Source organism: Pseudonaja textilis, chromosome 2, assembly GCF_049901715.1.
Source record: "Pseudonaja textilis isolate UNSWEBS1 chromosome 2, rPseTex1.2, whole genome shotgun sequence".
Classification (NCBI taxonomy): Eukaryota; Metazoa; Chordata; class Lepidosauria; order Squamata; family Elapidae; genus Pseudonaja; species Pseudonaja textilis.
The window spans coordinates 217216586-217231311 of NC_141991.1; the positions used below are offsets into that span (position 1 = coordinate 217216586).

A 14726-nucleotide genomic window follows, 5' to 3' on the forward strand; every position below is an offset into this window, starting at 1 on the left:
CCATTCGTGCCTCTTGAAATCTTATTTCTTTTGGCCAGTTTACAATCTGATCAATCTCTCCTCTTTAGGAATGCTTTTGAAACCTATGTTTCCTAGCAGCTCACAAGTTATATTGGCTGTAATTTTAGCTTTATTTATAAATAATTGAGTTGATTATTATTTATCTATCCAATTTCTAGGCTACCTGACTTCAGAATGATTCAGAATTGAAAACAATGGAAAAAAATAACATATAAGAAAAGAAAAGCATTTGTTCATATGGGCAAATGAAAAAGATTACTTACACCATTCCCCTATTTAAAGGAATCCAATCACCCTGTGCCCAAAAGGCATGTAGCGCACAGGGGGGGTCATGCACGCATGTGCAGGGGGACTCGGCTCACACACGTGCGCTGCATTATGGGAGCAGGCACGCACTTTCAGCACGCAACAAAGAAAAAGTTAGCCATCACGGTTCTATACCATTTAGTGCTTGGGACATGATAAGCAGCAATGGTTAGAACTGCTTCTTTTTCATATCATTAACTGCTTGTTTATAAGCCTACATTTATAAAACAATAAATAGCATCTTCCCACAGGAGGATTTTTTTTATTCTCTACCTAGCAGTTCAATTTATACTGATGGAGAATACATTTCCTTCCTTGGTAATAATTGCATTAGCTTTACTGCCACTTGGCAGGTTTGTAATGTTTAGCCTCAAATATAAAACATATATTTACCTCAGATAAAAGTTTATCACCTTTAACTATTGATAGTCAAATAAAGTTGTATTACATTGAATTTTTCATAACTTTTATTCTAAATGTACTTTCTTCACAGTGTACAGTATGTAGGTTTGGTACAGAATGACTTTCTTAAATCTAACACTGAACTGTAGTCACCTAGCTCAGAAGTTTAATAATAAATAGATAAAATAAACAATAGTGCTATATAAACAAACTTCAGACTTGATCAACACTCCCTGTATGCTTTTCAAGGTACGCCTGGTCAGGAATCAGAAATGAAGGACTGTAAGAATCCTATTTTATTGTTGCAGGGCTAAAAATAATAAATATGGAATATAAATTTTAAAAAATCTGAGTCTTGAATATCTATCAAAGTACCTCCTCTCCTTAATACTAAACAGAATCAAAGCACTTATTGACATTTTTTGCATTCGATCTTTAGACTTATTTCTTTATACCTCTACATCTCTACCCTGTATTCTGATTTCATTATGACTTTGAGAAGATAAACATTACATTACATAAACATTTACATTTTTAACTGAATAAGTTTAGTATAATATCTGAAACTAGGATTTATATACTAATTTATATTAACAGTAGTTTAAGTTCAGGTGTTACACTAAATATTGATTAATTTACAATAAAAGTACATGCTGAATCTCTCTCTATACTGTACATATGTGTGTTTGTATATCCAGCATAAGCCCTCAGAAGAATTCGTTCACATAGTGCTTCCTTCTACATTCATAGAAGTCCCATTGATTTCTTGACAAGATTTCAGAAGTGGTTTGCCTGCCTTCGTCTCTAGTGCTGAGACAAAGTGACCGGCCCAAGGTCACCCAGCTGGCTTTGTGTGTTAAGATAAGACTAAAATTCAACTGTTTTCCAGTTTCTAGCCTGCTGTCGTGGCACTACATCAAACTAGCTCTGTCTCTGTTTTTCTATCTCTATATGTATGTAGGTAATCAACTAATGACAACAAACATATTTAATACTCCTGGCTCCTATTTTCCCAGAACCACCACCCCATGAGGTGGGTTGGGGTGAGAAGGAATTACTAGCCCAAAGTCACCCAGCTGGCTTTCATTCTTAGAAAGCCTAGAACTCACAGCCTCCTGCTTTTTAGGCCAGCAATTTAACAATTACATCAAATTGGATCTTTAGTAGCATAGTGTGAATCTATGGCACTCTGGTAATCTTAAGAGAAAGAATAACAAAGGAACACGAAATTAAAAACATATTTTGCTATGTATGATGTTCACATCAAGAAAGAAAACAATAGGGAAAAATAAAAAATAGGGTGCTTTAAAACTTTACATAAGCCTCTGCAGAAAGCTAATGTTTCATCATAATCTAACAAGGAATATACTTTTAAAAGCTATACACGAATTAACTCACACACTTCTGAAATATACAGTCTATGAACTGATCCTTTGTAATTCCACAAAAGGCCATTTATTCTGAGTATCCTTGTCATTCATACTGGCATTGTTATTATTATTATTTTAAACAAATTTTATTCAGTTTTTCACATTAAAAACAAAAATTTCTTTTTAGTGGACAACATATTTCCGGGTCATCACCTTTACATACAAATATGACAGCAATTATATATTCATATATGCATATTTAATTCTGTTATTACCTTTTCCATTCCAAATTTTCAGTAAGGAGAGAAACAAACACATTAATTCTAGCCTCTTTCATTAATCTCAATCGAAACATCTTTTTGTTTCATTTCAATTATATCAAATATAATCCTTTAATATTTGTTTTAAAAATAAAGATAAACAATTTGTGTTTGCCTAATAATAATAATAATAATAATAATAATAATAATAATGCTAACAATAATAAAAAAGTTATCAATGTCTCTCCTTGCTTTTAATAGTCTATATTAACTTATTAATTTAGTTGGTTCTTTAGTCTGTCATATTCCCTTTCCATTACACATTCTTTTTATAAATTCTAGATTAATACAAATTTTAACACTAAAAATAAAAAGTATAGGTTTCCCCCTTTTTACTGTTTTGAGTGCGACACCTCAATCATTAAAATATACCTTTATTCCCTCATCTTGATTCCCAATAAACCATTATTTTTAAGAAGTTACAATAATAATCATTACATCTTTTCATTTGGATTCCACAGCATATTTTCCCCCCTTAATTTTTAATAAGTTATCAGTATCTATATTACCCTATTTTCTAAATATTTTTAATTGTAGAAATATTCTTATTACCCTTGTGACCCTGCAGAATCCCCTTTTTAATTAATCAACCATTATCTCTGAAAAAACAATTTCTTTTCAACATTTTACTATTTCCGTATTTCATGCACCTGTTTCTTACTGCTTCTCCTCCCCCTCTTCCCCATATCTTTTCTCATTCCAGTTTATATCCCTCTCTTTCTTAATATCTTCCTTTCCCCTTTTCTGCTGGATCTTTCTGCCTTTCCCGACTTCACAGGTATTCCCTTTGATTGCCTTCTTAAATTTCAACTTTTTAACCTTCCTTCTTTCCCCACTTCTTTGTAGTGTTCTTTGTGTTAATTGTCTATTTAAAATGGCTTCTCCTTGAGTCGACTCCTCCTCCTCTGAAGCTCTTTCTTCTTGTTCTTCAATCGCCATTTTCATTTTTTCTAACACAGAGCAAAGTGATTCACCTCTTTCCTGTAGTAATTCTCTCATATTTTTAAGTTCCATTTTTAATTCCCGAAGAGATATCATCGTTACACACTCTTATATTTTATGATCGTTAAAGTCCACAAAAAAACACTTTTACTTTCCTTCTTTCTTCTTTCAATTTTCTAAATTTCTCAGTAATTCCAGCTGAGGGTCTATACCAAAAACATCAATCAATCCCACAGTCAGTCTTTTCTTGCTTTTTTCTTTATTCTGGTTCTGCTTTCACTTTCTAAGATTCTTATTTTGTTTCAGTATTTCTTTAATGTTATATCCACACAAGTTCATTCAGAAACAGGATGCATTTGCCTTTTGTTTGAGCTCAAGTTTTTGTCAAAAGGTGGCACTTTCCATTATACAAAGTCTTCACCTTTCCCCCCGATTTTTTTATTTAGGGTTTTTCGAACCTCAATAGTCCAGCACAGTCCAATCTCCAATTTGCAAACTTTATTATTATTATTTTTTGAAAATCTTAAGTCCAGCTTTATTTTATGCCTGTTTATTCCCAAAATATTTTAGTTCAATTTAGTTAAATCTTTAGTTCCGGCTTCTTCCTTTCCCGGTTCGAAGCCCCGCTTAGCTGTCAAAAATATTTTCTTTTTTTTTTTTCCCTGTCCCTTTGTAATTTCGCCGCTCACTTTTCTTTTCTTAAAAATTCCATGTTACCTTAATCCCAGGGTACTTTTGTTTAGTTGTATTGCCCAGTTGTCCCGGTTCAGATGTTATCCACCTCTTTCTTCCCTCCTGCACAAATCTTAATCCAGCTGAGTCCTCCTCTTCGGGGTGGCCATTTTAAACCACCGCTGCAGTCGTCTTCGGAGGGAAAAAGACCAAGCCCAGGGGGGGAGATGCGGCTCCCCTCAACCTGACTTGTGGCTTCCCCTTACTCCACTGCCCCTCCAAGGCAGCTTCAGCCCCTAATCATAATAATCGGGGCTCTCCAACAAAAGAGCACAGACCATAGCTGCAGAGAGTCACAATCTATGGTCCATCAGCGAAGAGGCTCCACCTTCTTCCCCCTGCACTGTTATTTTCAAAGAGAATTCTGTTCTTGGATTCAAATATTGGCATGGAGGAAAAGAAAAAAAACTGTTTCCAACTGTACACAATGTTTACTGTTGCTCAGATCTGTCCTTAATCTGTAAATTGCTTATGACCTTAATATTTATCACTATAATCTTTCAAATGATGCCCTTTGACAGGCAACATTGTATGATGTCAAACATTCTCATTTCTGATTTATTTTATTTAGTGGTATCAATTCTGATACTGCCTTTGATGCTATCATTTTTTATTCCATGTGTCTCCCAAGATATCAATGGTTAACACTGGGGTAGTGGCTTTAGCTGTATCTCTGATACACATTCCATAATTCCATTTTATTAGTGAACTTTTCATTTTATTGGTGAACTTTCCAAGTAGATTTTCTTTATGAAGAGATGAATTGAAAGCTTTATTTTTTTAATTGGGGGAATCTGAGAGGGACAGTAATAGCACTCTATGGATATTATTAAAGGGGATAATATAAAAAAGTTGTATTTTAAAAAATAGTAAATAAGTAAACAATCCTAAGCCATTAGATCTGAAATATGAGATAAGGTCTCATGCCTAGTATGAGAATAACTATATGGTATATTAAATGCTGAATAAATCTACAGTTGATATGCATACACCATTAGCATCTTAATTTTTATGCCTTACTCATCTCTTCTCTGAAAAGACAAACATTCCTTAAATTGCCACATATAGTATATATTATTCTTTTCACTTAGCAACTCTGCCAGAACTGTTTTTCATGCTATTTTATCTACTTAACAGTAGTTTTAAAATTGGGTGCACGTTGCCAGTAGCTGCAAAATTGTAATGACGAGATCTTGAAAAAAATAATTAAAAGTTTCTAGGTTCCCTAAAATGTTGGGGGTGGGGAATCCCTTCAGTCAAATCTACTTTGCAATTCATCAGGCAGTTTAGTATAACTTCTGCAAGTCATCAAATGAACACCATAATATTTTAAAGACAGGACTTAGAGATATACGGTTTCAGGAAGGAAAAGGATATGAAGACTACAGGATATAAACATAACCTACCTCTCTGCAAATTACCAATATCACTAGTCTTTACCTTTGTAATGCTCTCAAAATCTTCTTCAGCAATTTATCAGCTTCCTCACAATCAAGCTATGGATGCTTTCAAATTTGCAAACAAAGTACTTCTTCAAGCTTTCATATCAAGGTACACTGTTTCTCTTGCAGTATTTTCTGCATTTATATAAAATATAATATTTATTGGCAATAACAAGTATCTTAAAATTGAAATGAATTCCTTTGACCTGGCAGAGACTGGTGTTACTGAAAATTTTCATCTACATTTATCTGTAGATTCCTATTTTCTATTGATAATGCTTACTATTTGCGAAAAGCAAAACTGATGTGTATCAGTCTAAAATGATTTTGTGTATTTGAATTTCTATAGAAAAAAGTTTTTGTACACTTCGTAATCTGAAACAAGGGTTCATTGATTATTATTATTCGTTATACTTGTATGCTGCCTGCTTCCTAAGAACTCTGGGTGGTTCACAGCAATCAAACAAAAAATTACAATAAAATCAATAAAAGAAAATTTATGAAAAGATATCAGGCAAAGTAGAAACTTTTCTGCAGAGTCTCTGCAAGAGTAGATTATAGGCGTCTTATTCCTACTCCTCATACTGAAAGAGATTTTAGCATTAAAAGAAATACTGAGAATAATATTGGAAAGAAAAAGGAAGATTTTGTAGAATAAATTATCTTTTAAGTTTATTAAAGAATAATCTTTAAAATATACAGAATTTATATAACATTAAATATAAAAATAAAATTCAATTTTACCTTGATACAATAACTACTTGGCAGTTTCATACAAGACTTTGTTTCTACAGCTACATAGAAGGACAAATTATTTGTCAGTATCACTTTTCTTTATGTTAAACTACAGTAGATCCATTTGTTTTTTACTCCTTTTTAATAAAATTAATTTAATTTAAATGAAATCTATTTTGAATCAATTTGGAATAGAATCCAGTGCTGCACATGGTCAGTGTGGGATTTTCTTCAGGAGAAGCAAGAATCATATCCCTTTTCTCGTATCACCTCTTTTCTTAATACTAAAACATCTCCCTTGAACTAGTTTAATTAATAAGAAGCCATTTTCTTTTCATTTAATTTTTCTTTGGACTTTAACTATTTTTACCATTATATTTTGCTTGTAGTACTGCGTTATAAATCAGAATCAGCATTTGCATTTATAGCCTGTGTTGACAGCGCTGCAAGGTTGCTTTGACATTCTCCTATACATTCATTTAAAATACCCATCACTGCAGTATATTCCACAGAACAATTGTATTTGTTTGCACCACTATCCCATGCACTGCTCAATGTGCACTGAAATATTTTTATCCATTTGATAGCAATATTTCATATTGCCTTTTTCTTTAAACAACTGTTTTTAGTCAAGACTCATATTAATGCTTGAAGAATACATTTTAAGCCATTTCGGCATACAGTATTTTATGTCAAAATAGCACAGTGATAAATAAGGCTTCAGTAATGAAGGGCTTCCAAATGAGTTGGATGCTAAAACTTAAAAAGAAAGGAATTCATACTACACGAATCTTCTTTTTTAGATGATAAAAAGAGAAAGAAAACACAATAGAATATTGTACTCTATGTTCCATTTCCACCTTCTTCCTTTGAGAACGTTTTTTTTTTTTTGCATTCTCCATACAAAGTCTGGTATCATCAAACAACAATAGCAAAACAGGATTCTTGCATAAAATCACATTTACTTTATGGATTGATATTTTCTGGACAAATATCTAGTTCCATAAGCTAACATATTGTTCCATCTTTTAATATTTATTATAACAATGGTCTAGTTTCATTGTAATAAAATTATGGAATCCTACCTGAAATTTAGTTCATTTGAATTCTTATCTCATAATTTAAAAATCAGAATAATGGTATATTATATAGACATTGAGTTCCACTGAGTTGTGAAGATTTGGCTCTTTTCCAATGCTTTAAGCCAGAATGACATTTGAGCCCGATGTATTAGAAAGACAGTTGTGGTTATTCCTAGCTTTGGCTGTGTATAGATGCTGTTGGGGTTATTATGTTGGATTAATATTTATGCTGAATACAATAATAATTTAGAATAGATAATTTGGAATAATAATAAATTATTATTCCAAATATTATTTCCCAGAATAATAATGTATGAATCATGCAGTCTTATAAAGCTAATAATTAAATTAATAAACAAGCTTATACTGTGAGCTCTGTAATGTAGTCTTATGAATATATGATTCCTTTATTTCCTGAGGGTTTTCTGCCTACGTCTTTGAGCAAAGTACTGTACCAAAATAATGTAAAGGACTAGCACTTATACTTGACAAGATGAGAGGGCTAAAATTTTACAGCAATTCTAGTCAAGCAAGAGAGCATTATAATTATAGAAACTAAAAAAAAACCACTGTAGTGATTTTTCCACAAGGGAAATTGTTCATCCATCAGTAAGATTGTTACAAGATAAGAGACAATGAGAGAGTTAAAATTGCTTTAGCCTATTGAATCATCAGTTCCCTCTAGATTCAAAAGCCTGAATTGGTTTTGGAAAGATAGCATAAGAAGTTCCTAGTAAAAAACTTAATAGGTTGATCATAGTTTGAGTCACACTAGCAAGTATAAGTAATGTATGATATTTTCTGAGGAAAGGGGTAGCTTATATATTAAAAAAGAAAGGAATGGGCCCACTATTGATACAAAGATTTTTCCCATTATTTTCCTGTCATACATGCCTTTGAAAAAGTGTTATTTGCAAAGGAAGATGGATACAACAAATATAATATCCAAATACACCTGCAAGTAATTTCATGTAAATATAAGCTTGTATTTACAAATGAATGTACAGAAAGATAAGAGAGAAAAATTAAGAGAGCTATAGCAACAGGAAGGGTGTGTATTACTGAAGGATGGAAAAAGTGTTGAAAATGTTTTCCATAACCAAGAACTCCCTTCAATGCTAACATATATAATTTAAGAGATCTCTGATTGGAAGCATTGATTGGCTATGTGTTCTGTTTAAATAATTAGAAGTGGGGCATGAAATGGGGAGGGAGGTGCTGATAGGACAACCTGCTTAAAAGGAGTCAAAATTGTTGCTTATCTTTATACTGACAGTGTCTATTTACTAAAATCACAAGATATAATTGTAGCTGATGGACAAGTGATATTATCTTTACACAAGCATTATCTGTATTTTACTTGGGTGACAAATAATTGTCTGGGTTCTTAAATAAGATCTCCAGAGTTGCGATATGACAATAGTTCTTTGTCTTAAAAAAAACTGTCTGCAATTGTGCTTTTTATAAAAGATATCTGTGGAGGAATTATCCTTGTTTGAAGTGGCCTGCCTAAGTGTTAAAAGGATGTAGCGGAAAAGCAGACCTTTGCTGGGCTTGGTCGGGAGTACCTGCATTATTGAAGGGTCTTTGTAGTGATGCCTCTAGAGAGGGTTTGCCTCTATAATTATATGCAAGTATCACACCAGTGGTGTGATCCAGGTAGGGACTCAAGATCTATTTTTATGTATCACATCTATTCCAGAGACTCTGAGCTCCCCCCACCTCTGCTAGCTCTCCTTCAGGGTAGGCCAGGGTGATCATGTCCTTTATTGTTGTAACTCCCAGATTGTGATACTCTCACAAAACTGTTGCTAGGCAACAAATGTGGTTACCAGGTCTCAGCGAATAGCTGAAGGGAAAGCAAAGTGTTGCACCATTGTAGAGTAACCATAGCAATGACCTACTATTACAGAGTGGAGAATTATCATTAACAATGTTAAAGTATCATACAGAAGCCTGGGATCCTGAGTCTTCCCAGCAGCATCTCTGCATAATTGCGTTATCCAGGAAGGACTCTCAACTCTTGCAGGGCACCTACTGACTGGAGTGTTTTGCAGGAGGGATTATGATTAGATGCTGATCTACCAAATCTCACTATTTCACTCTGAAGCCATTTCAAAGTAGACTTCTTGCCCCACTATGTTAGTTTTATTGAGGAGGGCAACAGTGCACTAGTTTTATACTCATTAAGGGCAAGCAAAGAGGCACATTAGAAAGCCCCTTCCATTCAAGACATATACAAATAACATAAAGACATATACAAATAACAATAACGTCGTTGGGAAGGATTGGGATGGTTTGTAGAGTAACAAGCAGACAGCCAGTATATGTAGCACTAAAGGGGAAATTTCTGTTCATGACCTGTGGTGCTGATATTTTTTGGTCTCCATTCTCTGCATTGGCACAACCTAGGAGTGAGAGGACACAGCTTTGGAAGCCGACTTGAGATGAAGTCATGAATTTGGGGAAGAGGGTTACATGATTTTGAACATCCTCTCTGCTCACAATTCACCCAATTCCCTAGGGAAGTCTATGACGTCTGCCTTCCCCGCCGCCGCGAAGAAGGCTCGCCAAGAGCGCGTGTCTTCTGCACGTGTGTACGCGGGCGGGTGTGCGCTCTGGGGCTTGGTGGTGCTGGTGGCGGCCGCGTGTAACTCCCGCTTCCCAGCTTGACCCTTTCCAGCTTGTTGCCGAGGGCCGGGAATGCTTTCCCAGCCCCACCGGTCTCCCAGGTTTCCCCGCAGGTAGTGACGCGGTGGTCTTTTCTGTGTTGCAGGGACGGAGCGGCACGAGCTGACCTCCTGGAATAGCTTCCCGTCGATCTTTCGGTTCTTCCACGAGGCAATGGAGGCGAAAACCAGCTCGGGCAAAGCGGCTCCCACGCGACGGTCGCAACGGATCCGCTACGAGGAGCTGTAAAGGCGGGCTGGCGGGCGGAAGCGGCTCCCGCTTGTCTGTGTGCAGGCGGCGCGCTGCGTTCCCAGCCCCTCATTAGATTGTTTTCTTCCTAGAGCACAGGGTCGCCGCCTATACATCTAAGTAGTGTTTTGCATTATTTCTAGATGAGTGCAACTGTCAAAGCAATATGGGTTCACTGCTTATGCTTCCTGTGGGCTGCGGCTTGGATTTCGGGCTGCCCATCAGTGCGCAGATTAAGGCTGACAGCAGCGCTGCACGGCGCAATCTGGCGCAGCTCTAATTGCCCCGGACGCAGCCCTGCCCTGAGTTGATGGCGGGCTACTGCCGCTGCCTCTGCGGCTCTTCCCTGGTCCTAACGCCCGCCTTTTCCCGGGCCCGCTTGCTGCCTTCCCGCCTGCCCCACCATCTCTTTTTTTCCCCCGTCCAGCCGCCGATCATCGTTTTAGATACACATTTTAAACAAAGAATTTATTTCCGTTTCAGAATGTAGGCCTATAGGTGCTAGAGACGTTTTAAAGTAATTTCCCGCAACGTTATTTGGAGGTTTTTGTTTTGAAAGGTCCCGCGTTTTATTTTATTATTATTTTTAAATCCACATGAAGGGATAAACTGCAGTGCCCCCGTGCTAGTGATCTCCAGTGATGCTTTGCTCTGTGATTGGAGTATAAATGCTTAGAGTCTCACGTAGCCACGATATATATTTTTTTTCTTTTATGATTAACTCGTTTTCTTTTAATGCTGAAGAAAGCCTCTGGGTTGAACGGAAAATGCATTTAATCGATACCTATTTTTTTATATTGAGGAGATTCCGAGTAAGACTGCTGTAAATCTCAAATGCGGGACCGAACTCAAACGCACTCAGTTTTAGTGCTTGAGGAATGCACTTTCCAAATGTTTTATTGTTTTGGAATACTTTAGGGTTTTTCAGGGAAAATTGCTGAATCCTTTTAAAAAGTAGAAATAGCAGCAGTAGTATTTTAAAGTGTTTCTTCTGATGCTTGGTTGGCATCTTTATTTTTTATTCAAATAGATTATCTATTTTATGACAGAGCAAATAGCTAATAACTTTTTTAAAATGCTGGATGGTACCAGAATTCCACAAATTCTAGCCTTTTCCGCATGCAAGGCAAAGGGAGAAGCAGCAACCTTTTCAGTTTGGCAAAACAGGGTCAGCATTAGAAAGGAGCAGTCCTCTCTTATTGCTGGAGGATGTCACCCATTGGTACCCCTTCACATGGTTGAACTCCTCAGGCAGAGATTCATTTTTCTTTAGTCATCTGGCCATCACTGTGAAATATTGATGGACAAAAAAAGTGCTGGTCCTCATTTTATGACTATTTGTTCAATGACCGTTTGAACTTACAACAGCACCAAGCAACCACTCCTCATATTTATGGCTGGAGTAGCTCCCCCATACTCACATAATCACCTTTGTGACTTCCCCTGCCAACCTCCCACAAGCAAAGTCATTGGGAAAACTGGCAGGAAGTCAGAAGTTGCAGTCACACGAGATCCTCACTTAACGACCTGCAGGGTCTTCACTTAATAACTGTGCTATGTCACTTAATAACTGTGCTATGTCACTTAATAACTGTGCTATGTGTACATAGCACATGTGATTGTGCCCTCCCTACATAGCACAGTCACATGACATTGTGTTTTATGGCTGCATTGCTTTAGTGATGGCAGCTCCAGTGCCAATTACTGTTGTTGGACTAGTTATACCGATGCTACTATAACTAGCATTATTATCAAAACAGTCCTAATCACTTTTAATGGCTTGGCCTTAAAAAGAAGCCCATGCAAGGATGAATCCACATATTGTCAATGGATCTTTCCAATTATATGAAATGAATTCTGCCCCATTCTTGGGCTATGACACTGCTTGCTTTAAACATCCTATATCAAAATTGAGAAGCCAGCCATTTTTGCTTCCCTGGGAATGTTCTGCTTACAGCTGCTGCCTGATGCAAGAATTCAGCACACTTAGCAGTTGATCCAAAATTGTCAGAAAGTGGATAATGCCAAACGAACAAATTATTCTGGGTGTCTTGAATGAGCTGGGTGTGAGAACTGTGACTTTAGCCTCTTTGGACGCGCTAATTGTCATGGGCTGTAGTATGGGTGCCAAGCCATATAGCAGTTGAACAGCAGACAATGCAGTCATTTTATTATATGGCTTCAATTCTGATGACACTAAAACAGAATATTGATTGCCTTTCTTCCATTGCATTTATTTGACAGTTTTGAAATTGGAACCACTCTTCTTCCTACAAACATGCATTTATAGTGAAGGCTTATGATTTCAGAAGACTCCAAGAAGAATCTGAAGGGTTTTTTTGTCCTCATCTATGCTTATGATTAAATGGCTGTCTTACTTATCTGAAAATATAAGTATATTCTCTGGTATATGCCTCCACTCGGGGCAAAAACTATATCACTGGATTGTTGCTTTTGCTGGAAATCCACCAAAGTGATGTCCCAGGTAAAGGTCAGGACCCACTGGCTCCCAAGGCTATCTGCTTCTAGTAACTAGGGTCTCTGTGGGTGTAGATGCCTTTGTGCATCTGCCTACATACTATTGCTTCCTCACCTGCATTTTTTTTTAAGATTCCCTCACATATCAATGGATATCCTTTGAGTCCTGAAAGCCATAAAAATGTGGAACTGGGTTTTGGGGGTTTTTTTTGCAGCAGATGATTGATTGTTCCTCAATTGTACCAACATCCAATCCAGTGGGTTGTTTATGGTTGGTTGGTTTATTTGTTTAATTTAGCTTATCCTTTCTTCTTTGTATGGTCATTTCAAGTTTTTATCTTTCTTTGTCGCATCAATTGTGGCTAGAAATCTTTTTTTTTTTCCTGTCCTCTCCCCATTTATGTAAATCCTGGTTAAATCCTGGATGTTTCTTCTCTCGTGTGCTGATTTGTTCACTGTTTTGTATCCCTTATTAATTGTACTATTGGGTTTTTTTGCACATAACCATAGGAAAATAAACCACCATAACCTGCAATCTCTCAGTCAGGAAGTATTTTGAGGCTATCAAAGTGCCAAATCTGATCAAGCAATCTCTCCCCACCAATTATTATTTATTTTTTTTAAAATATCAATCATCAATTTCTACTCCACAGTGCAGACCCACAAGCCCTAAATAATGGGGCAAAATATTGTTGCCCAGTTAGCACTCTTATTCTTTGTGGACCAAACTGTAAGCACAGGGAAATATTAAAGATTGTCTCTTTCTATTTACACTGAACCTAGGAACAATAATAAAAATCAAGATGGTTTCTCTTCTAATATTCCAGGTGTGTTTTACTTGTGTTGAGCCTTATTGAATAATCTGGAGAAATGTAATAATCAAGATAATTTGTTTATTATGTGGGACCAATTAGAAAGCAGGATATAGGAAATAGCTACTTTTTTCTAAGGACCACTTGAGCCATTTGACCAGAAGCAATTGTAGAAAATAATCTAATCATCTTTGTTTTGGCATAGTAGTACTGTAATAAGGATAGGCTTTATATTGCCATAAAGTCATATGAGCAAGCAATAATCAGAACACCTCTCCTCCACCTGAAGGAAAACTGGATTGGAAATCTTATCATCCAATCACATGTATATTATTATTTTGTACTGTACTGCAATTTTTAAAATTCTGTATTAGCCATTCAGATCCACTGATATGAGATCTGCAACAAAGGGGACGGTGGATGGATGGATGGACATTTTTAATAACAGTCCTTGCTAAAAAGACCAGACCAGGGCTTATTCTTTTCAAAACGGGTTGGAGGAATAGACTTACATGAACAAATTAAATAGTAATATCATACTGAATTAATGGATTTAACTAGAAGGCACAAGGCTTTTATAGAAAAAGAAAGCAATTGCTTTGTCTTGATGCTTATATCTCAAAGCTTGGTTAATTTAACAGGAATCCCAGAGCTCATTTTCATGTCCCCCTAACCGTGGCACACACATGCCCTTATAACTGTTTTTATATCACATGCCTCATAATATTTCTTCAGTCTAATTTCCAGCCTGTAGCTGAAGCGGCTTAACACTGCCTGTTGCTGTTCCAGTTTCAGAGTGATGTTCGTCTATCTTCTCTCTGCACAATTTGTGTCATGGACACAATTTAGCACTCCAAATGCTCTGCAGAGTCATCACCCTGCATAATGCCTGGCCATCACTTTTATGAGAAGCTTATCAGGTCTTCAAGTTAATTCCTTACATAAGCAGGAATAGCAGTCTTTCAAAAGAACACTAGACCTGTGTTTAAAGCACAGTACTAGCACTGCAGGTTGATTTTACCTGGGAGAGACAGATTTTCCCAGTTTTAGGTCTAGTTAATAATCAGAAATAATAACACCATGAAATTTGCAGGCTTTCCATTTCTTATGACAAGGGATTTCACACAGGACAGCAAAATATAGGTAGCATAGTTGGTTCAAGGAC

The 14726-nt window shown here is 36.3% G+C and overlaps 1 protein-coding gene across 10 annotated transcripts in view; it reads left to right on the forward strand.

The window, feature by feature from the left end:
* Positions 1-13568, forward strand: part of ARB2A (ARB2 cotranscriptional regulator A) — a 214648-nt gene extending 201080 nt beyond the window's left edge. For 8 of the 10 annotated variants that reach the window (XM_026719069.2, XM_026719086.2, XM_087927046.1 and 5 more), the window contains one exon: positions 10129-13568. In XM_026719069.2, coding sequence (XP_026574854.1) covers positions 10129-10271 — 143 coding nt within the window. In that variant the 3' untranslated portion in view covers positions 10272-13568. Of the gene's footprint in view, positions 1-179; positions 1071-10128 lie in introns of those variants that run through there. The other 2 variants (XM_087927058.1, XM_087927053.1) reach the window with 1 other exon arrangement.
* Positions 13569-14726: the final 1158 nt, after the last annotated feature.